At 41.6% G+C, this 23149-nt stretch overlaps 1 protein-coding gene across 2 annotated transcripts in view; it reads left to right on the top strand.

Annotated features, from left to right (window-relative positions):
• The window catches only part of LOC140464928 (sodium/hydrogen exchanger 3), a 133373-nt gene that overhangs the window by 27613 nt on the left and 82611 nt on the right, over nt 1–23149 (top strand). Inside the window, exon 1 of one of the 2 annotated variants that reach the window (XM_072560565.1) lies at nt 7486–8113. The exons of the other annotated variant lie outside the window; for it this stretch is intronic. Coding sequence (XP_072416666.1) covers nt 7840–8113 — 274 coding nt within the window. The 5' untranslated portion in view covers nt 7486–7839. Of the gene's footprint in view, nt 1–7485; nt 8114–23149 lie in introns of those variants that run through there. 2 annotated transcript variants of the gene reach the window in all.

The following is a 23149-nucleotide window of genomic DNA, read 5'->3' as shown; positions in this document are numbered from 1 at the left end:
CATTTATGAACTTTCACTTACAATGCTTGTTCAACCATGTGTGTCCCAAATCTCACTCCTCTGCACCTATCTCTCTGGCCAAAATTGTTTTGATTTGAGAGCTCATGACAAATTTTAGATTTGTTCATCAAAGCTTCTTGACATCATCTAACTTCAAATGCAAGTTAATGACAGTGACAGTATTTAATGAGCAATGCAACCTCTACGATAGTCTAATTATGCTAACTCTGCTAAAATGTTCTTTTTTGAATGATTAACAATCCAGAGTGCAAACTACATAATGAATTACATATTAGCATGTTGTAAGTGTGCTCTTTGTATTATGTGTTTAGAACTGCAAATCTAAAACCAAGTATTTTGATATCTCAACAACACTAGGCCAGTTGTTTATTATCTTCAGGCATATTAGAACAAATTTTCTTTGAAGGCGCCTGAAGCCGATAAGACTAGCCTGATGTATTTTGGATTGTAATGATTGTGGTGGCTATTTCTGTAATTGGTTGTCTCCTATAAATTTGGTCTCTATCTCTCTGTGTGTCTTACCGTGCTGATGTTACTGTAACTTACGGTAAAATGTCACTTGTAAATTTGCAAACTTGAGGTGAAGGGAGTTTGTTGCATTGAGAATTCCTTCTTTACTGAATTTTGCACCATAAGTGCTCTAAAATAAGGCCATTCAATTTTGTTGAGATAAAATTGAATAAGATATGGAGAACAGTGAGATTCCTGTAAATGCACACAAGTATAGAATGGCCTTTTGTGCTATAAACTCCCTGGTCAAAGTTGATGTTCTCCCATCTCTTATGTGGTGGAAAAATTGAGCTTTGCATGAATTCAGCTAAAACATGACCAAAAGAGAATACCACACCTAAAAGAAATCCATCAGCAGAATGCTTTTAAAGAGCAAACTTTATTCGCTCTTCTTACATTCCACTTTCTTTAGTTAAATGAATTTAATCACTTTCTTTTGGGGAGCTTTGTTCTTTTTGAAGTATTATACATAGAATCTTTTGTTACCTTGGGAGTTTTAAACATTTGTCAGAATTACCAGTTACATGGAAGGGTAATAGTTATCTTTATGACTCCTCATGACCAATGTTATGGTTTTAGATCCGCAAGTCATTGCACCCTGACCAACAATAACAATGCAAGAATATATAGCACCTATCATAACTTATTTCTCAATCATAGCAACATTTCTAATATACAGAAATGAGCCAGCAGATTTGTGCTTAGCAAGGTCAATTAACAGTCATCTGGTAGTGACCAGTTAATCTATTTTGGTGATTATTGGTTGGGAGATAATATTGTCTGGGACCAGGGGAAGAACCACCTTGTCATTCCCTGAAATAATATTGTGCTGTCTTTATATCCACCTTAAAGGAAAAATAAGGTCTCTGTTTACCTTCTGAAAGATGCCAATTTTATTACCTATACCTTTTTTTTTTACAAGATAGTAACACATTCCAAGAAATTTCATTGGATTGCCAGACAAAATCTGGCTCTGACTCAATGATGTATTTGGACAGGTGACTAAATACTTCTCCAAAGAAATTGGGAGGGGAGAGAAGGAGGGAAATTGCCATGTGGAAATTGGAATGCACCAAGAGCCAGAAGTGCATGTTATTGGAGATGACCCTGACTCTTCCTTATCTCAAAGTGGAGCGGATAGGTGGGAAGGAAGATGGGCAGGTAGGACAGTTCAAGAGGGCAGAGCTGAATTGGAGAGTTGGATTTGGATAATGTGGAAGGAGGGGAGATGAGGAAACTGGTGACACTGACATTGATTCTGTGTGGTTGGAGGATCCCAAGGTGGAAGATGAGTTCTTTCTCCAGTCATCTGGTGGATAGGATTTGGTGGTGGAGGAGGCCCAGGCCTTGCATGTCTCTGGAGTGGCAGGGGGAGTTGAAGTGGTTGGCCACAAGGTGTGGGGTTTTTTAGTGTGTGTGTGTGTCCTGGAGATGTTCTCTGAAACGTTCCACGTGTTGATCTCCTGTCTCCCCAATGTAGAGGAGACTACATTGGGAGCAACGGACACAGTAGATGAGGTGTTTGGATTTGCAGGAAGATCTCTGCAAGACATTGAAGAATCTTTTAGAGCCTTGGATGGACGTGGGGCAGGAGGTGTGCACGCAGGTTTTACCCCTTTTGCAGTGGCAAGGGAAGGTGTCTGGAGTGGAGGATTGGTTGTTGGGGAGCTACAACAGCTACCTGGACTACACCTCTCACTCCCCCTCCCGTAAAATCGCTATCCCTTACTCCCAATTCCTCTGCCTCCACTGCATCTGCTCCCAGAAGGATCAATTCAAATCCATGAAATCCCAGATGGCTTCCTGTTTCAATGACTGCAATTTCCACTTACTCACATGGTTAACAATGCCCTCCCAGTGCATCTCCTCCACTTGCATCCTTGAAGCCCACCCCTCCAACCACAACAAGGATAGAATCCTCCTCACCTTCTACTCCACCAATCTCTGGATACAGCACATCATCCTCCATCACTTCTGCCACCTATAAAATCAATCCCCACCACCAAAAATACATTTCCCTCCCCAACCCTTTTCAGTTTTCCACAAAGACCATTTCCTTTGCAACACCCTCATTAGGTCCACACATCCCACCAACCAACCCTCCACTCCCAACACCTTCCCTTGCCACCGCAAGAGGTATAAAACCCTGCACCCACACCTCCTGCCTTACCTCCATCCAAGGCTCCAGAGGAACCTTCCACATCCAGCAGAAATTTTTCTGCACGTCCAAACACCTCATCTATGTCCATTACTCTTGATGTGGTGTCTTCTACGTTGGGGAGACACATTCCACAAGTTGACATCCTATCAGAGAACATCTCCTGGACATAAGCACCAAACAACTCCACTGCCCTGGACTAATCATCACTTCAACTTCCCCACCCATCCTGCCAAGGATGTACAAGTCCTGGGATATCTCCACTGCCAACTGGAGGAAGAACACCTCCTCATCTTCCACCTTGGGATCCTCCAACCACATTTCCCTCCCCCCCCCCCCCCCCCCCCCACCCAGATTCAACCCTCCAATTCGGCACTGTTCTCTTGAACTGTCGTACCTGTCCATCTTCCTTCCCAACTATCCCTTCCACCCTCCTCTCTGACCTATCACTATCACAACCCCCACCTCCATCTACCTAAAGCATTCCCAGCTACCTAACCCCACTCCTCTCCCATTTATCTCTCAGTCCTCTTGGGGCCCCCTCCCACATTTCTGATAAAGGACTTATACTTAATGTCAACTCTCCTGCTCCTTGGAAGGTGCTTTTCCAGTGCCACACTTTTTGACTGTGATCTCTAGCATCTGCAGTCCTCACTTTCTCCTGTGAGATAAGGAAGAGTCCAGGCCAGGGATGAACATGAATATGTGGATAAGAATTTTGAATTTGCAATGGGCATCAGCATGTCAATGAATGAGTGATTTGTCAAGACCGGTTGATCATAGATCCAGCAGAATCTTTTGATCATGTGTTTTGATTCCAAGGATGGGAGATTGAGCTTCAATCATGCAGAATTCTCCATACTGCATGCAAGTGTCAGCCTGGATTGAGCTCTGTTCTGACGTCGCTTGTGAATCTGAAGAAAGAGTTCATTACCTGTGGTTGTGGACCACTTAAAATCATGGATGTGTAAGTTCCCACAATGGTCTGAATAATATTTATCCTTTAACCAGTATTGCCAAAATTGGCTATCTGGTCATTTATCATTATTTACAAGAACTTGCGGTGCAAATTGGTGAATGTTTCTACAATATATAAAACTTTGCAAAAAGCACTTTTGGCTACAGCGTGGGAGAGACGTATAGCATGGAAACAGCACCAACTCGTCCATGCTGACCAGGTATCCTAAACTAATCCAGTCCCATTTGCCAGCATCTGGCCCATGTCCCTCCAAACCCTTTCTATTCATATATCCATCCAGATGCCTTTTAAATGTTGTAATTGTATCAGCCTCCCCAACTTCCTCTGGCAGCTCATTCCATACACTCTCCACCCCCTGTGTGAAAAGGTTGCCTCTTTGGTCCCTTTTTATACCTTTCCCCTTTCACCCTAAACCTATGCCCTCTAGTTCTGGACTCCCCCACCCCAGGGAAAAGACCTTGTCTATTTACCCTATCCATGACCCCACCCCCATGAATTTGTAAACCTCTAAGGTCACCCCTCAGCCTCCACTCCAGGGAAAACAACTACAACCTATTCAGCCTCTCCCTATAGCTCAAACCCTCCAACCCTAGCAACATCCTTGTAAATCTTTTCAGAACCCTTTCAAGTTTCACAACATTCTTTACAAAAGGATTTAGGAGATGCAGCGATTCTGAAAGGAATGATTTGTTCCAGCAAAAATAGAGCTATCATTGTTTTTTCAAACTCTCGTAACTCATGAGGATTACTTATGAGATACAGAAACCACCACCCATTTGAGTGGCTTTTTGTGCTAGCCCACAGATCCTCCCAGGTATCCACTGGACGAACATCTTCCTCCAAAGGGCATCATGAGCTGACAGTTGAGGACTTCAAAAGATCCTCACATGCGTCTGAAAGCCCAGAGTTACTATTGAAATACACTTGATGTCCATTATTAAAATCATCACCTCAGATGAGGGTGACTCTCTCCCACTCCTCAGGATGAGTCCATACTTGGCTGTACAGACTGATGTGGCTTCTGCAGAATCTGTCATGCTTGGAGCAGGATCTGGTCATAGTGGGGTGTTGGTGTGGCAGTGAGATCCTATTATGCTGTTAAAAGCAAATTACTGCGGATGCTGGAATCTGAAACCAAAAGAGAAAATGCTGGAAAATCTCAGCAGGTCTGGCAGCATCTGTAAGGAGAGAAAAGTGCTGACGTTTCGCGTCTAACTGACCCTTTGTCAAAGCTCCTTTTACGCTGTTGTCACTTGACTTCCATGTTTTTCCAACAGCAAGTCTTCGTGCTCGATGCCTTCCTGATTGCTCTTCCTCCACTTTGAAAGGTCTTGGGCCAATGATTCCCAGGTGTCTGTGGGAATGCTGCGCTTCACTAGTGAGGCCTTGAGGGTATTCCTGAAGTGTTTCCTCTGCCTGCCAGGGCTCACCTGTTTTGAAGCTGGGAGGAGAGCACTTGGTTGGTTCTGCAGACGCTGTGCCCAGCCCATTACAACCGATCAAGGGGAAGGTCAGTGCCTCTACTGGGGATGTTAGCCTGTTAAAATTCACTGGCATGTCCCAGCGGATTCGCAGGATGTTGTGCAGGCAGCTTTAGTGGTACTGCTACAGTGCCTTAAGGTGTCTACTGTAGACGGTCCATATCTCACAGCCATATAGGAGGGTGGGAATCGACACAGCTTTGTGTCAGATCTGATTGTTGTCATTGAACACCCTTTTGTTCAGGCAGTGAAAGGCTGTGTAAGCACCCTGGAGCTAGTGTTGGATCTCTTCATCAATAACTGCTTTGGTCCACAGGACACTCTGGAGATATTGGAAATGGCCAGAGTTCTCTAAGGCCTCCTGTGGACCATGAGCATCAAGGGTTTGCTCTGTAATGCTGGACCAGGTTGGTGAGGAACCTTTTGACGTGCGGATGTTCACTGTGAGACCCATCCTCTTGTATTGCCTCTGTAAAGGTGCTGACGATACTCTGGAGTACATCCTGAGTTGCACATATGAAAACGTCAGCCGTGTACTGCAGCTTGATGGACACTGATTGCAATGACTTTGGTTTTGACTTGGAGGTGGAATATCTCCCATTGGTTCTCTAGTTTAGCTCTGTTCTATCAGGGAACTTGAAGGTAGATTAAGAGCTTGATGTCCAATAACCTAATAACTGTCCATTTGGTGCCTGCCTGACTGCAAACGTCCCCAACTGTGCAACCTACAGTCAAGTCCCAGGTTCAAGCTTCCACAGAAAGTTTAGACCACCCTCAATTGCTTGAAAAGGCCAGGGAAGATGTAGTCACTACTTCCATACAAGGAACATGAGGAGCTACTGGAATTCTAACAGTGGCTGATCAAATCAAACTGTTGCCCAAATATTATGTTTGCCCTGGGGTGGTGGGGGCAATTAAATTGAACTAGTGATCTAGAGGCTCTGGAGATGTGCTCAAATTCTCCCCCCCCCCCCCCCCCCCCAACCAATGGCTGCTAGTGGAATTAAAATTTAAATTAATATGTCTAGAGTTGAAAGTTTTTCTCCGTAATGGTGACTGAGAAATTATAATTAATTACTATTACCCTTTTTAAGGGAAATCTGCCAACCTTGCTTATTCTGGCCTCCATGTGACTCCAGACCCATGGCTGATTGTTTAATCGTGATGAAGGGCTTTTGTCCGACGTCGCTGCTCCTGCTCCTTGGATGCTGCTTGACCTGCTGTGTTTTTCCAGCAACACACACTCGACTCTGATCTCTACCATCTGCAGTCCTCCCTTTCGCCTGATTATTTTAACTGTCCCCTGCCTTTCCGGCCCATTTTTTTTGTATCTGTTCAAGTGCAATTAAGGATGGGCAAGAAATACTGGCCACCCACATTTAAAAAAATAATGTCGATCGCTGTTTAAATGGTTAACTGATTTTTAAATTATTGACCTTTTTAATAGTGAACTATAACTGCATCCCCAGACGTAACAACAATAAAAACTTCCCAAAACAATGTCTGACAGTAGCTGTACCACATTTTAAGGTATTACCCTACCACCCCCCACATACACGGCAAAGTTTTCATAAATGCATCCCTTTTTGTTATGGGACCGTTTACTTTATTTAAAAGTTTTTTTTTGAATGGGTAACTTCTCGACATGTACGTATCCCAATGCTCAATTAACTAACTAAGTAAATGAAGATATCTTAAAAATTTAATTTTTGACAGGCCACCAAACTACAGCTGCTATTTTAATGCAGGTCGCCAATAAATTTTACTTCTCACAGACTAGCGTCTTGTCATACTTCAATTGAGCGCGTAACTTGAAGTTCTATCTCCCTTAATGAAGTTACATCATAACCTGTATGCATTGTGAAATCAACTTTTTTTTTCTATTAAAAGTGATCTTTGCAACTTCTTTAAAAAGACAAAAAACTTGCTTTCAATCCGGGGAACAATCATTTATTAGAGTATGTGGTTAAATGTCTCGTTGGTTGCTCTTCAGTGGCGAAATGTTCTTGTCTCTTTAAACAGGTTCTGCACTTTTGGACTGCACAAGAAATGTGCAACTTGCCTTAAAGGACAAGTCCAGCAATGGTGTTTTCTCATTCCCATAACTGAATCGAAATATTGAGGGTGCTGGAAATCTGAGTGAAAAACCAAATGCTGCCGATTCGGCAGCATCTGTGGAGAGACAAAGCGAGTTCATATTTCCAGTACGCGGAGTTAAAACAGATTTAACCACTTCGTTGCTGGCGAGGTGTCCACCCCTCACTGTTTACTGGGGATTTCTTAGTAAGGTGAGATCTCCCTTCAAAGACCTTTTTTTTTGTTTTTGACTGGATTACCAACAATGATCCATCTCTGATCTCTCCTGCAGCCAGTAAATAACATCCTTAACCTTTTCTCGCGTGGAGCAGACAGCAATAATTTAACGCAAATACAGCGGTGCAATCCTAGGCGAGGGAGGAGGAAACGCTGGCACTTGGTGGAAGATTTTTGAAAGTGGGATAGGACTTCATTTGAGGTACCTGGTGAGGGGGCGAAGTCTTGCTGTGATTATAGGTGTAGGGAATGTAATCCTGTCTGGGATGAGACGGTGGCCCCACCTCCTCTTTAATTGGCCCCGCTTGATAAATAGAGCGATTAGGTGTTTGCCTGAGCACTCAGAACAGTCTCCCTCTGGGATTTGATCGAGGAATATGGGGATGGATCGGAGCCAGCATGCGGGCAGGAGCAGCCTTTGCTGTCCTGTCTTGTTGGCTCTCTCCGTCTTTCTGTGCTGCTCAGCAGCAGAAGGAACTGCTAACCAGATCCCGCAGAGGGATCCAGATCCGCTCATTGGAGAGATCCGGTCCGGCTCAGTTGACAACTCGACCAGCAAGGATTACCAGATCGTTGAACTTGATTGGCCACATGTCAAGGACACGTACATCATTGCAGTCTGGATCTTAGTGGCCAGTTTAGCTAAAATTGGTGAGCAATTGGTGTCTTACATATGTTTGATCTCTCTCTTTTTCAACCCTCCCTTGAGTTCGCATTTTTATTCGGGTGTCGGTTAGCTCAGTTGGCTGGACGGCTGGTTTGTGAAGCAGAGTAATGCCAACAGCGGTTGCTGAACGGACTTTCTAACGGGAGTGTAGTGACCCTCCAGTTGAACTGCCGCCAATCGTGTCTATAAATGAGAGAACAGTCTCTATGGTCTGGGAAAAGTAGAGCAACTTCACTCTTTTCCCCAAAATTAGCTCTTTTTTGGATTCTGTGTCCCAGGAAAGCAACGTGGTGGCTGGATGGGAGGGTTTTTGGAAATGATCAGTAGAGAGAGAGCATCCCTTTTTCCTTTTTTTTTTGAAGTTTTACATTTTGCAAACTTGTGTTTTTCTATCTCATGGAAGTCTGTTAAACTATCTAAAAACAAAGCTGCAGATGTTGTAAACCAGAAACAAATTGTTGGGAAAACTCATTAGATCTGGCAGCACCTGTGGAAAGAAATCAGTTAGCATTTCTGATCCAGTCACCCTTCCTCCAGGTTCTGAAGCAGTTGCTATGGTAGAACTGGTTGAACATTTTGCTGAAGTTAGCATTTTGTTGAACCTAGGCATAAACTTTGCAACACGGCTCCAGTCTCCATTAATTTGACCCTGATCTAGTCTATCAAACTCTCTATCTGGAACAAAGTGAGGACTGCAGATGTTGGAGATCAGAGTCGAGAGTGTGGTGCTGGAAAAGCACAGCAGCTCAGGCAGCATCCAAGGAGCAGGAGCATTGACATTTTCGGGCATGAGCTCTTCATCAGGAATGGTGCTGATGAAAGGCTCATGCCCTTCCTGATGGGCTCCTGCCCAAAACATCGATTCTCCTACTCCTCAGATGCTGCCTAACCTGCTGTGCTTTTCCAACACTACACTCTCGACACTGACTCTCTATCTCATCCATTCTGCCCTTCAACTCATATACATGTCCCACGTTAAACTTCTTTTTTAAAGCTTCCCATCCTGATACGACTAATTTCCTAAGGAAGGATAGATTGATACAATTATCTGCCATCAATCTTTGCAGAAACATTTTATTTATTATTGTCTCATAGTAAAGGTCTCTGGTGTATTAAGTATCTCTTGAGCTTTTTTTAGTCATCTTTCAGTTTGAATTGTTTGAAAGTTGAGGAATGTATATGCAGATACATTTAGTGACTGGTTTTGATGCAGTTCACAGTTTAGTTACTCCATTTAGTTACAATGTCATGACAGTCCAGGAATTATAATGGTCGATTTAATTATTTTAAGAGGCTGTTTTAAACAGTGCTCACCATTCGTTGGGCCTGCCTCGGCTGATCACCATGATATATATTTTCAATTCATCCAACTGGGTGCATCAAGAGAAATGAAATGAAAGGAAAGAGGAAAATAGAGGGGGTTGCTGGGAAAGAAAGAGAAAGAGAAAGAGACAGAGCAAATGTTTTGTTTTACCATTGTTTTTCATTTAAAATTGAAAAGATCTTCAATGGTTAGCTCCAAAAAAAGTCATTTGTAATGGTGAATTTTCAGTCCTGAAGAGGTTGATTGGAAGTAACTAATAATTGTCATTTTAAAGAAAATGTATACATTCTGCAGTGGGCCTATGTCATCTGTGTAGGACCACTTCTCCATCCTGAGATCAGCTAACTGAATAAAGAACAGTGTGAAACCTGACCCTTTTCTGGTCTTTAACACTTTTACAATTGTCTTTTATGAACTGAGCCTTGGAGGGATCTATGGACGGTGATCTGGAACATCTTTAAGTACTTAAGCATTTGTGTTGCACTCATTTAGCACTAATGGACATGAAAGGAACAATATCTTTTCAATGATTTGGTTTAAGTGCGATGGCTATGCTTGGTATGGTACCTTTTGAGGAACGTTTTGATTTTACAGTTTTTTGAAAGCTGCAGTTTGCTTCCATGGAAATCTGTTATTCTGGTTGCCTTTCATCTGAGAGTTTAAACAGTAAGCTATTTCTCCCAGTGGAAACTGGCAGAAGATAGGAAGTGTTAGTGCTGTGGCTTAACGTTGACCCCATGTCTCAGTCAAAATTTGTGGACAATGGCCTGACCAAGCTTAGTAAGCTGGGGATTTTGGGATTGGTTTTAGTGACTTTATGATCACTGGCAAATTGGCTCATGCAATGCAGGGGCAGCATGGTGGCTCAATAGTTAGCAGTGTTGCTTCACAGCGCCAGGGACCCTGGTTCGATTGCACCCTCTGGCGACTGTGCATACCCCACACAGGCATTATCCCTTTGTCTGTGTCTGCATGTATTTCCTCCATTTGCTCAGGTTTCCTCCTACTGTCCAAAGTTGTGCAGTCTCGGTGGATTAGCCATGGGATATGCAGGTTTAGCAGGATAGGGTAGAGGAACAGATCTGGGTGGGATGACTGATGTGGACTCAATGGGCTGAATGGCCACCTTCAACACGATAAGGATTCGATGAATGCAGACATAGACTTCTAATGCTAAGTGTAGGAACAAGCATAGTGTCGTTTTTTTGGGATAATCTTTGCAAGGAAGTAAAGGTGTGGGTATGGTGGAGACAAAGTTTTTTGAGTTGTTTTTTAAGGAGACTGACAAATTCACAAGTTTTTAGTGAATACTACTTGAATTACCAAGCAAGAAATTTTCTTCTTTACATGAAGACCCTCTGGGGTTGGTCCTATGCTCTGGATGCCCCTCTGATGACCTAACAAGCCTATACTTTACATCTTTGGGCTGATCTGAAAATGTGTTGCTGGAAAAGCGCAGCAGGTCAGGCAGCATCCAAGGAGCAGGAGAATCAATGTTTTGGGCATGAGCCCTTCTTCAGGAAGGGCTGTGGTTCCTGAAGAAGGGCTCATGCCCGGAACGTCGATTCCCCTGTTCCTTGGATGCTGCCTGACCTGCTGCGCTTTTCCAGCAACACATTTTCAACTCTAATCTCCAGCATCTGCAGTCCTCACTTTTTCCATCTTTGGGCTGATGTCAAATCAATCTTTCATCCGACATGTTCACACTTCCAACAAGATTCATTGAAAGGGAAGTGGTGAAATAATATGATATTCTCTGAATCAATGGCCCTTTAAATATGACATCCAAGTTTACTTTTGAGCAATGTACAGCAAGGACTCTAAGTTAACCCTTTTTTTTAGGGTACAATTCACATTATATTTGTGTACTAACTGAATCCTTTATGGCATTCCTGCAAATAATATTTTTTTTTCTGTAATTGAGTCCAGTGCCTTAAACCTACATCCTTCCTTCAATTTTAAAAAAACCTTGAATTGCAGCAAAGGGAACAATAAATATTCAAGTCCAGTCTTTTCATTTGAAACATGAGGGGATAAGAACACTTTTATTGAGCTGACACATGTTCTATGACAGACATCCAAAGAAAGTCATGATGTCATGACATTTCTCAGTGTCCCATACGCAGACTCTGGTCTGAAACAAGGCAATTTATAATTTTTGCTTGTACCATGCTTGTCATGAAATAATACAAGGGATGCTTTCTGCAGTCAGATTGTCTGTCTGAAGGTGGAAATGATTGTGCTTGAACAGGATTGCGATTAATGTCATTTGAGCCAAAGGGACAGGCTGAGCAGGGTGGGGCTGTTTTTCCCTGGAGTGTCGGAGGCGGAGGGTGACCTTTTTATGGAGGTTTACAAAATTGAGGGGCACGGGTAGGATAAATAGGCAAAGTCTTTTCCTTGGGGTCAGGAAGTCCAGAACTAGAGGGCATAGGTTTAGGGTGAGAGGGGAAAGATATAAAAGAGACCTAAGGGGCAACTTTTTCACGCAGAGGGTGGTACGTGTATGGAATGAGCTGCCAGAGGATGTGGTGGAGACTGGTACAATTGCAACATTTAAGAGGCATTTGGATGGGTATATGAATAGGAATGGTTTGGAGGGATATGGGCCGGGTGCTGGCAGGTGGGACTAGATTGGGTTGGGATATCTGATTGGCATGGACAGGTTGGACCAAAGGGTCTGTTTCCATGCTGTATATCTCTGACTCTAAATGGTATGTAAACACTTGATGGCTAAATAATTTTTATTGGATGACAAACTTCATACTTCACAAAGCACCAACCTTTGCACAGTAGTGTTGTGGGTGTCCCACAGCCTTCTGATTGTTACCTTGGATATTAAAAATGATTCTTTTGCATAAGTTTTGGGAATAAGTTCTAGCAAGTCTGTTTTGATTCTGAATGTGGGTGAAACTCAGCTGGGTTACTTGCATCTATGATTAGAACAAAACTCAATGACATTACACTTCAATGTTATAGACTGGGCTCTGTAGTAGCAATCTTACCCCAGTGAGAAAACTGGATTCGTGCTCTGCTCCAGAGACGTGCAAACATAATTTAGTTTGAAGTACTCCATCCGGTCCTATTCAAGGTGCTGTCTTTTAGTTAAAACCTTATTGGCCCTCTGTTGGGATATAGAGATTCTATGGCAGTTTTTGAAGAGCGAGGGGAATTTTTGTGTTTGCAATGCAATACTTGCCTCTCTCTAAAACACACTGTTTTGACTTTATCTCCTTTCTATTTCTTCTGTAGGATCTTGCTGTCTGCAAATTGACCATTGTGTATTTCTACAGTGACTCCAATTTGAAGTAACTTATTGGTTTAAGATCTTTTTCAAATGTCACGTATTCAACAAAAACATCTTTTTACAAATGCAAGAAAAAAATTATTTGTGTTCATAATGTGCTTTTTTATGATATGGAATGAGTACAGGACAGTAGGAAGCCATTTGGCCCATTTTGTACGCTGGCTCTCTAACTAACAGAATTGCACTTTCATTTCTACCCTTTCTATAACCATGACAAATTGATTTCCCTTCAGCTGTTTGTGCAGATCCCTAGAAAATTGACTTAAATCTACCTTTGTTGCGCTTTCAGTTTGTATAATACAGATTCTAGCCTCCGACATCTTTTAAAGTTCTGTACAACCAATGAAATTGTTATGAAATGTAAACATTGTAACTTCAGTTGCTGCTTCCTTCCTTCCATATGGAGCAGTAGGCCACATTTTCATCTAGTTAACATTGCTGAACATTAATTGCAGTAGTAATATTTTATTCCCACTGCAATGAAGTAGTATTGTGTATGTTTCACATACTTTGTGACTTGCTAAAGATAAGCTTAATAATTGCACACACGCAATTATAAGTTCTTAGATAATTGTGTTATTGAATATCAGAGTTTGTTTTGGTTAAAAGAATAGATTTATCTTGTATTTTGGAGAAAAATAATTAATGGAATATAATAAAATGGATTGCTCATAAGTCAATGATTAATGTATTTGAGTATTGATTTTAAATGAGTGCAAGACAAACCACTCAGTTGTGTTAACACTACATGACTTTTCTTTCCTCAATACACTTTTTAAAATATATTGAATCTTACAATTTGACAAAGCTGATTCCCTTCAGATGCAACTTTATTATATTCTGCAGTGTTCAACAGACAAAATCTTTTGGCAGAATGTGGAACCAGATAAGGAAGTTAAATAAAATAATGTTGAGTTCTTGAACAATTCTTTATTGGAGAAGGGAAGATAAGGAATTATCTAGAATGCTGTAGGATCTGGCCCTTGATTTGAATTGATGTTCCAAACCTGAATAATAAAACCAAATGTAAACTTGTCAAGTTTGCAGTTGATGATAACAGCAACTTTACTACATTCTGATCTCTGACAGCACAGATGGTGTGCAGGTCTCTTCTCATTGACCATACTTAATGGAGTGAATGGTTTAAGATTTGAGGTTGGGTGTCAGGCTGACCCAATATTTAATATTTGAATTGTTAAATTGAAAGCCTTTCTAAGGACTTCATGTCATGCTTGTCAGAAGTCATTAGCATTGATAGATACTAATCAAGGTTTTAGTAATTTGTGCTACATTTAGAGTAAGTTGGATTCTGAACATCATCAGGCATCAAAAATGTCATGGAAGAACAGCAGGATTACAGCATCCATCAAGATTTAGCAGAAAACCTGTGGAAATTTTTTTTTTCCAGCACTATTTTGGAAACCGTTCATGTTCCTTAAGTGCAATTGTGGCTTTTCAGTCTGGCTTGCATCTCTAATTCCAATATATGTCTTTTTGAGCAGTTTTGAAAAAATGATCTTATAAATAATTTTGTCTGTGTTTGTGTGTCTGTTCAATGCGCTCTCTCAGCTGTAAAGAATGGCCACAATCTAGACTGCATTCTACTGTTTCTCAATGACAATATTACTTTGAAAGGGTCATTTGTCATCAGCAATCACTCGCTAATGAGTATGATTATCCACCTTGGAGATTCCATGTGACTTGTCTTGGGTTCGTGGCCCCATGCATGGCTGATTAGCACAATCTTTGGGGCTGCATCTCCAACAACAGAAAACTCGATTATCTGAACAAGGTCCTGTGGTTGGCTAATCCGGCATTCGATTAACTGAATGAAATACTTCCTGCCTGTGCCCTTTGGACAATCGAGATTCCTCTGTATACCATTTGTGTGTGGTGCTGAATTTCTCTTGGGTAGATGTGGGGAATCTTTTAACATGGGAATGTAGTTGCACATCAGCAGACACGCTTCCTTGACATAAGGTAGATCCAGTTCCAGAGGGAAGGAAAACTGACTTGGGATCCATCTACAACTGTAACTGTTGATATTTGTGGGAAATCTTCCACCTGAATTGTTGCTGAGGACTTTTTTTAAAATTGCATTTTTGTCTTGTTTCTCCCCTCTCCTGGAAGTGTCAGCACAATACTCCAGCCCCTCCTCCACAGCCAAGTGGCAAACTGTGCAAAGGGTTTTGAAAAGATAAAGATCCTATTAAAAATACATTGCAGTAATTAGGGAACATTGTAGTTCCTGACCATCAAATGTTCATCAATCACTGTGACCATTAAATGAAATTAAGATGCAATGTGGCAAAGATGTGAGGAAACACACACAAAAATCAACATCTGTTTCAGAAAGGAAGCATTTATGGAAAAATTTTATTACCAGTTAAATTCTGAGGCCATGTTACATAGATTCAGCTTGTCCTTTTGATGTGAATAAGGTTGAGGGATGATTTTGAAATAAATGATGTTGGAGTTGATGACAAAACTGCTTTCTCTGGTCAGGTTGTTCAGAATATGGGAGTCAAAACTAACTTGAGCGTTTTGAGGAAGATAAAAATCTGGAATGTTCTTTCAAAAAGCTGAGGTTGAGCTGATCATCCCCTGATGAGGAACATTAGACATTTGCTTGGAGTTCCAAGAAAGACACGTACATATTTGTGAGGTGACAACAATTGTACAAACATTTTGTATTTGTATAGCAGCTTCAATACAGTAGAGGGTTCCTAGGAGTCTTTTCTGATAAAACTTGGCACCATGATGTTCTGGAAAGTCATGTAAAGTATGGACAGAGATTGATTTTTCAAGAAATGCCTTTGGGTTGTGGTTTAAAGAGGGAATTCATCCTTGAGTCTAAGTAGTTTATTGGTGTGAAAGCAATATGATGAAGGCTCCGATTTTGAAAGAACAGCAGATTGCACAGAAGATTGAGTCAGAAGTTAGAGATGAGCCAGCATTTAATGACGCTAGGGAATCAAACACCAGGAGGAGCCTTTAAATGTCAAGGTGTTGGTGTAGCATGTATTGTGAAACATCAGAATTATCACTTTGTTTTGGCAAATCCCTCTCTACTTTGCAATAACCAACCCATTGAATACCTGCCCTTTTGAATCTGTGGTGATTATCAACTTGGAAAATTTAACCAAAATATCCAGACAAAATTACTACAAGTTGACTGCATAGAAACCTACAACAACATCGTTGTATGTATTTTCATTTTTGGCAAGAAAAATACTTTTAAAGATCAGCTTTCATGGATGCCTGCACCTAGAATGAGTAGTGCCCTGAGAGTTTGATCCAGAACTCCAACCTCCAGGTTGTTTGACCAGTCACTCATGATGTATTGTGTCCCACAGCAGCAATTGGGTGAATAAAGACGGAAATGTGAAGTCAGTCGAACATTTTTTTTTGTTTGTTTTGATTAGTTCTCAACCAGGCTGCAGTGACCAGGCAGGAGGCTTTCCCCTGTGATGTCTGGAACCAAGGGTACAGTCTGGGATTATTATTTTAGGACTGAGATGAAGATGGTGAATCTTTTGGCATTCTCTGCATCAGAGGGCTGTAGAGGTGCAGTTATTGATATTCAAGGCAAAGTGACTTTCTGAATGTTCAAAATATCTATGCAGGTAGTAGAGCTACAGAAATGATACTGCACAGAAGGGAGCCCCTTGGCTCATCTTGTCCATACCTAACCAAAAACACCTAAATGCCCTTTCTAATCCCATCTATGTGCACTGGCCCATAGCTGTAAACTGCAGGGCTATTAAGGGGCAGATCTGGTATACCAGATAGTGCAGGAAAATGATGTGGTGGGGAAAGTCAACTATGATTTAGTTGAATGAATTGAATTGAATTTATTGTCACATGTACAGAGGCACAGTGAAAAGTTTTTTGTCTTGCAAGCAATACAGGCAGATCACATAGTTGCGTAGCATAGTTAGTAAATAATAGGTAAACAACAGCAAAAACATAAACATATGTACAGGCGAATGTTAAGAATTTGAGTCCATTGAGTATTCTAACAGGTAAGGTAGCAACTGTTATGAAACCAGCTGGTGCATATGTTCAGGCTTCTGTATCTTCTCCCTGATAGAGGTTGTAGAGAAACATTGCCAGGCTGGGATGGATCTTTAAGAATACTGGTAGTCTTTCCTTAACAATGAACCTGGTAAATGGATTCTATAGATGGGAAGCTGGCCTTTGTGATTGTCTGTCTGGGCCAAGTTCACCACTCGCTGTAACCGTCTCTGATCTTGAATGATACAGTTGCCATACCAGGTAGTGATACCTCCAGACAGAGTGCTCTTGATGGCGCACCTATAAAAGTTGGCTCTAGTATTCACTGTCATGCCAAGTTTCCTCAGCTGCCTGAGGAAGTAGAGAAGTTGTTGGGTCTCTGTAACCAGTGCATCCACATGAAGAGTCCAAGAGAGCTTGTTGTGGATGACCACTCCCAGGAGCTTGACACTCTCCAATCATTCCACCTCTGTTCTGTTAATGTGTAGGGGGACATGAATAACATCCCGCCAAAAGTCACTGAGTTCCTTGGTTTTGCCGGCATCGAGAACGGAGTTGTTCTCAGTCCACCAATTTTCCAGATCTTCCACCTCCCATCTATAGTCTGTTTCCTCGCTGTCTGAGTTTCGACCAGCTGTGATGGTGACAACAATCAATTAAAGGAATAGGAAATAACATTTTTCATTATAGGTAAACAGTTGTTGGAATTCAGTTAATTTGCTCATCTGTCAGTTTTTTTTATAGATGAGAGGTGAGTTTACTTCATGAAGGGATGTTGCATCAAGGGAACTGAGTGAGTTTAAGCCCAGGCACTAGATATGGTTTCAACAGTGTCAACTAATAATGTTTTGGAATGACTGGCTAAATGTTTGACACTTGATCCTACAGATTTTGTGGAGGTTCCCGTATAATTTCCAATGCCCACATTCTTTGTTACATGATATTGGCAAGACAGCACAAGTTGTCCCAAAAATGTGTTGATTGGACTATTTGAACTTCTGTAGTTGGTGAATCATAGAATCCCTAGGCCATTCAGCCCATCGCGTACACACCGACTTTCCAAAGATCATCCAGATTCAAACCCCTACTCTAAACATGTAACCCTGCATTTCTCATGCCTAGTGCATGTAACCTAAATAACCCCTGGGCACTGGGCAATTTAGCATAGCCAATCCACCTAACATGCACATCTTAGGACTGAGAGGAACCTGCAGCACCCGGAGGGAGCCCCTACAGATATGACGAGAATGTGCAAACTCCACACAGATAGTCATCAGAGGCTAGAATCAAAGCCAACTCCATGGTGCTGTGTGGCAGCAGTGCTAACCACTGTGTGACCAGGGTGGCACAATGGTATTGGTTTGCTCTTGGTAAGCTGTTGTCCTAGGTCTCCACAAATTGGTGTCTTTTTGGAGTTATTTAATGTCTTCTATGCAGAGTGCATGGATCTACTCAGTGTGACAAAAACTTTGATGTTCCAGTTTGGTAGGAACTTCTGGAGAAGGTCGAATGACAGAGTTTGGCTTGAAATTACTTCAGCATTGTCCCTTAAACACCAGGCTGAGGAGGTAGAAGTTCTGGTGACCACCGTCACTCAACTGGGTATGATAGGCCACAGAACTTTTGTTTTGATCTATTGATGTAGCAATATTTAACATGTTAATGCAATAAAAATAATGAAAATTTTAAAATGCACATGTTGCAATGTCTGTTTAAAGTGACTGCAGGAAAATTCTCAACATCCATGTATAAATTACTGTTTCCCTCTCAATAGAAAGAAGATACTCCTGGGTCAGGCTAATTATGAAAATTGTGTTGATCTCTTAGAGATCTTATCTTGAAATCCACCCTTTTTTCTTTTACTTTTTGAAAAATGTGGTGAATTGATTTAATGATTGTTTCCATTTCACTTCTTATTTTAAAACTCCTCTGTCTCCTAACTCTTTTTTTTTAACCATTCGATATTTGGATATCAAAATCTAATGGCCAGTGTTACATTTCTCACACTAAAACTGGATGAAATATTTGTGAAAATTTAAATCTCTCAAAAAAAACCACCCATTTTTTCTTGTACAAATCATTGTACTTAATAGCAATTAATTGTAGTTGAATGTTTAGTGTTTTTTTTCTTGTTTTGTTAAAAGCGCTTTAAACAAAATCTTGCCTTTTTCCAGACAGCATGAAGCTAAACAAATCCTCCACTTGTACACTTCAATTTTAGAGACCTGAAGGAAAACTTCAATCTGCCAAATAGATTGTTATAATACACTGACATTTATAGATAGGTTATCAATAACATATTTCCTATCAAATAGGTAATGATTACCTCAAGTGAGAGAACAAATGATTTTGTATTGTGGATCTTAGGAAATTATTGAAGCAACAACCAAACCCTTTTTTTTTAGGAGGCATGAGTAAATGAGGTTAGTTTTTTAAACATTATCTTACAGTATTAAGTATCCTTATTGAACTTGCTGTGGAATATGCATGGTTTGCTTGATTTATAGCTCCAGAGAGAAATATTGATCCATTTTTTAAAAAAGTCAACTGATAATTGATTTCCTTTCATGTGATTCCGACTGCTGCAATATCAAGTTTTAACTTCAATGTAGTATATCTATGCATTGCAATAAGGTTACTATTAATGTGAAGTTATTTTGCACAATACCTTCATTTTTCTATTTTACTCTCTTTATCTATTTTCCTGGAACCACTGGCTGTCTTTGAGAGGTGATTACGTATGAAAGTGAGCTTGGATGATATCGAAGGCTCAAAGGTCAAGTTACCATTGTCCTCCTGGAACATTGGGCTTCTCTCTCATCCGAGAGTGGACTGGTGGTGGGTTAACTGGAGGGTCAGCGCACCTCTGGTGAGGGGTGAAGTTCCAAAAGAGTCCTTCAGCATAACTTCAGCCAGCGACAGAATTGATCCCATGATGTTGGTGTTACTTTGCATTGCAAACAAGCTGTCTAGCCACCTGAGCTAACCAACACCACTTCCACAACTAAGGATGAGCAATAGACGCTGGACTTGGGCTTAAAATTTTAAAAGCTGTGAAGGTCTTGTCCAGTGATCCACATTGTAAAAACAAACAAAATCCAACTTTCAAGATAGTATTGAATGCTTGCATTTCAAATAGAATCACTTGTGATGACTTGTTGAGGCAAATTGAGATGACTTGTTTGCAGAATGATATCACAAACAGCAAATGGTCAGTAAAATTTTGTTTGCCTTGTGTGACCCCACTAGATGAATAAATTGAGGAATCTTGAAACAGCATAATACTTTAAGTTGTATTTAAGTTTAAGTATTGATGTCATGTTATTTCGGAGTTTTGTGAATTTGTTGTAGAAGGGTCTGTAAGGGCTAATGCTGAGGATTGTTTAAAGCATGATGCAATATGAAGATGTCATACAGACTCTGTGGGACAGCAGCTTAGGATCTCCCATCTGGGTCTTCCTGGTAATCCCTGTAATAATGCCCATGTATTATATTCTGGGGTTTACATATTAATGAACCAAAACCTGCAACCCATTCTAAAACACAAGAATCAAGGTTTATTCAATATATCATGTCAGTTGCATGACACTGTAACCTTTTGCTATAAATTCTGTCTCTTATGATCCCATTCCACAGCTACCTGATGAAGGAGCAGTGCTCCGAAATCTAGTACTTCCAAATAAACCTATTGGACTAAATCTAGTGTTGCGTGATTATTTTTTTTTAACTTTGTCCACTCCAGTCCAACACCCGCTCCTCTACATCATGTATTAGTGTAACTTTAGTTCGTGGTCGAAATTGTATCTTCGTGAAGACAAGTATTTTCTAGTTGGAACAGTAAGTTATTTTCCTCAACCACACTGGACTGAACTGGTCTTCAAGATCTCCAATCTCTCGGACAAATGCAGCTGGTAACTCAAGCAATATGAGTAGTGGTGAGGATTTATATTACACCAGAAATTAGTCTCATTGTTATGGTTCTGAGCTGTGTCTGATCTCTATCTTGCAACAAACTATTGCGTAAACTCTATCTCTTTTTACAAGAAAAATTAGTTTATTTTCAAATTCTTCTGCATTGCCATCTCGTGTGAAATCCAAGCATCAAGAAAGGTAATGTTTGTTTGGCTCTTCCAGTCAACTGTAGCTTTGCTTGGGAGGAACTTTCTTTTTACAGTAGAGTTAGTGTACTTTTGGGCAAAAGTGAGGACTGCAGATACTAAAGATTAGACTGGTGGTGAAAAGGCACAGCAGGTCAGGCAGCATCCAAGGAGCAGGAAAATCGATGTTTCTCCTGCCCAAAACATTGATTTTCTTGCTCACCGAATGCTGCCTGACCTGCTGTGCTTTTTCACCACCATTCTAACCTTAGTGCACATTTGGACTGCCTGGGTATATGCCTTTTCTAGTCTACACATCACCAGATAAATGAAAGCTTAAAAGTTGCTACACTTCATTGCATTTCAAGATTGTGATGTTGGGGGGGGGGGCAGGGGAAGGTAGGACTGTTGTGGGGACAACATTTTTATCTTTTTAGAGTAATTGCTCTGAAATATTAAACCATGCTTTCACTTATGGTCAAACTTTACCAGTTTAAAGTATTTCTCTTCCTTTCCATTGCAAATTATTGATCGTAACTGTGGGAAACAAACCTAAGCATATCTTTTTGTAAGTTGAATTCTTGGGTGTGCAACCGCAAGTTTTCATATGTGACTTGTATCCTAAAACACCATTCTTTTTGATAAAAGAAGGAATGCTTCCATTCATTAGAAATCTTGCTGCAGTATGTTTCTAAACTGTTATTTTAATCATGGGCAAAGGGACAGGTGCATGGGGGAGGAATTATTTTTTGGAATTCTGAAGTAATGGAAGATTGCTACCTGTAATTGAAGACTATGGGATGGAATTTCCTTTTTTTTTGTTTTAGTTTTATTTGTGAACCTGAAATGGATGCTCTATGCAAAACACAAAACAGCCCCTTCTCCCTCTGATCATCCTACAAGCCTACATATTGGCCCTCAACAGGGTCCGAAGCCTTCCTAGTATTACTAATGTCAGTAGAAATATCTGCAGACATATATGGAGTGGAGTGTGCACAAGGCTGGTTTGAACAATTAATGTGTATTGCCAAAACATCACATATGTATGTGATCAGACAGAGCTGATCAGAAGACTTCTCCATCCAGTCTCTGTCCTATGTGATCTGACATCATGTGACTCCTTTGTATATACAAGCACAGAACCTATTGTCAGAGTAATGATTCAGTTGACCTTTGACTCTGCACTGAAAAATGTGTTGCTGGAAAAGCTCAGCAGGTCAGGCAGCATCTAAGGAGCAGGAGAATCGACATTTTGGGCATAAGCCCTTCTTCAGGAATGAGGAGGGTGTGCCAAGCAGGCTAAGATAAAAGGGTAGGGAGGAGGGACTTGGGGGAGGGGCGTTGGGAATGCGATAGATGGAAGGAGATTAAGGTGAGGGTGGTAGGCTGGAGGGGGGTGGGGCGGAGAGGTCGGGAAGAAGATCGCAGGTCAAGAAGGCGGTGCTGAGTCCGAGGGTTGGGACTGAGGTAAGGTGGGGGGGAGGGGAGATGAGGAAGCTGGAGAAATCCGCATTCATCCCTTGTGGTTGGAGGGTTCCTAGGCGGAAGATGAGGCGCTCTTCCTCCAGGCGTCGTGTTGCCATAGTCTGGCGATGGAGGAGGCCATGGGCCTGCATGTCCTTGGTGGAGTGGGAGGGGGAGTTAAAGTGCTCAGCCACAGGGCAGTTGGGTTGGTTAGTGCGGGTGTCCCAGAGGTGTTTTCTGAAACGTTCTGCAAGTAGGCGGCCTGTCTCCCCAATGTAGAGGAGGCCACATCAGGTGCAGCGGATGCAGTAAATGACGTGTGGAGGTGGAATTTCCTTTTTTTTTGTTTTAGTTTTATTTGTGAACCTGAAATACGGAAGGATCTATTGGGGCCTCGGAGGGAAGTGAGGGGGGAGGTGTGGGCACAAGTTTTGCATTTCTTGCGGTTGCAGGGGAACGTGCTAGGAGTGGAGGTTGGGTTGGTGAGGGGTGTGGACCTGACGAGGGAGTCACAGAGGGAGTGGTCTTTCTAGGACACCTGCACCAACCAACCCAACCACCCCGTGGCTGAGCACTTTAACTCCCCCTCCCACTCCACCAAGGACATGCAGGTCCTTGGCCGCCTCCATCGTCAGACCATGGCAACACGATGACTGGAGGAAGAGCACCTCCAGGTTCTGCCTAGGAACCCTCCAACCACAAGGGATGAACTCAGATTTCTCCAGTTTCCTCATTTCCCCTCCCCCCACCTTGTCTCAGTCCCAACCCTCGAACTCAGCACCACCTTCCTAACCTGCAATCTTCTTCCTGA

This window comes from Chiloscyllium punctatum, chromosome 41 (genome assembly GCF_047496795.1).
Source record: "Chiloscyllium punctatum isolate Juve2018m chromosome 41, sChiPun1.3, whole genome shotgun sequence".
In the NCBI taxonomy this organism is placed as follows: Eukaryota; Metazoa; Chordata; class Chondrichthyes; order Orectolobiformes; family Hemiscylliidae; genus Chiloscyllium; species Chiloscyllium punctatum.
This window is presented reverse-complemented; position numbering and strand designations above follow the sequence as displayed.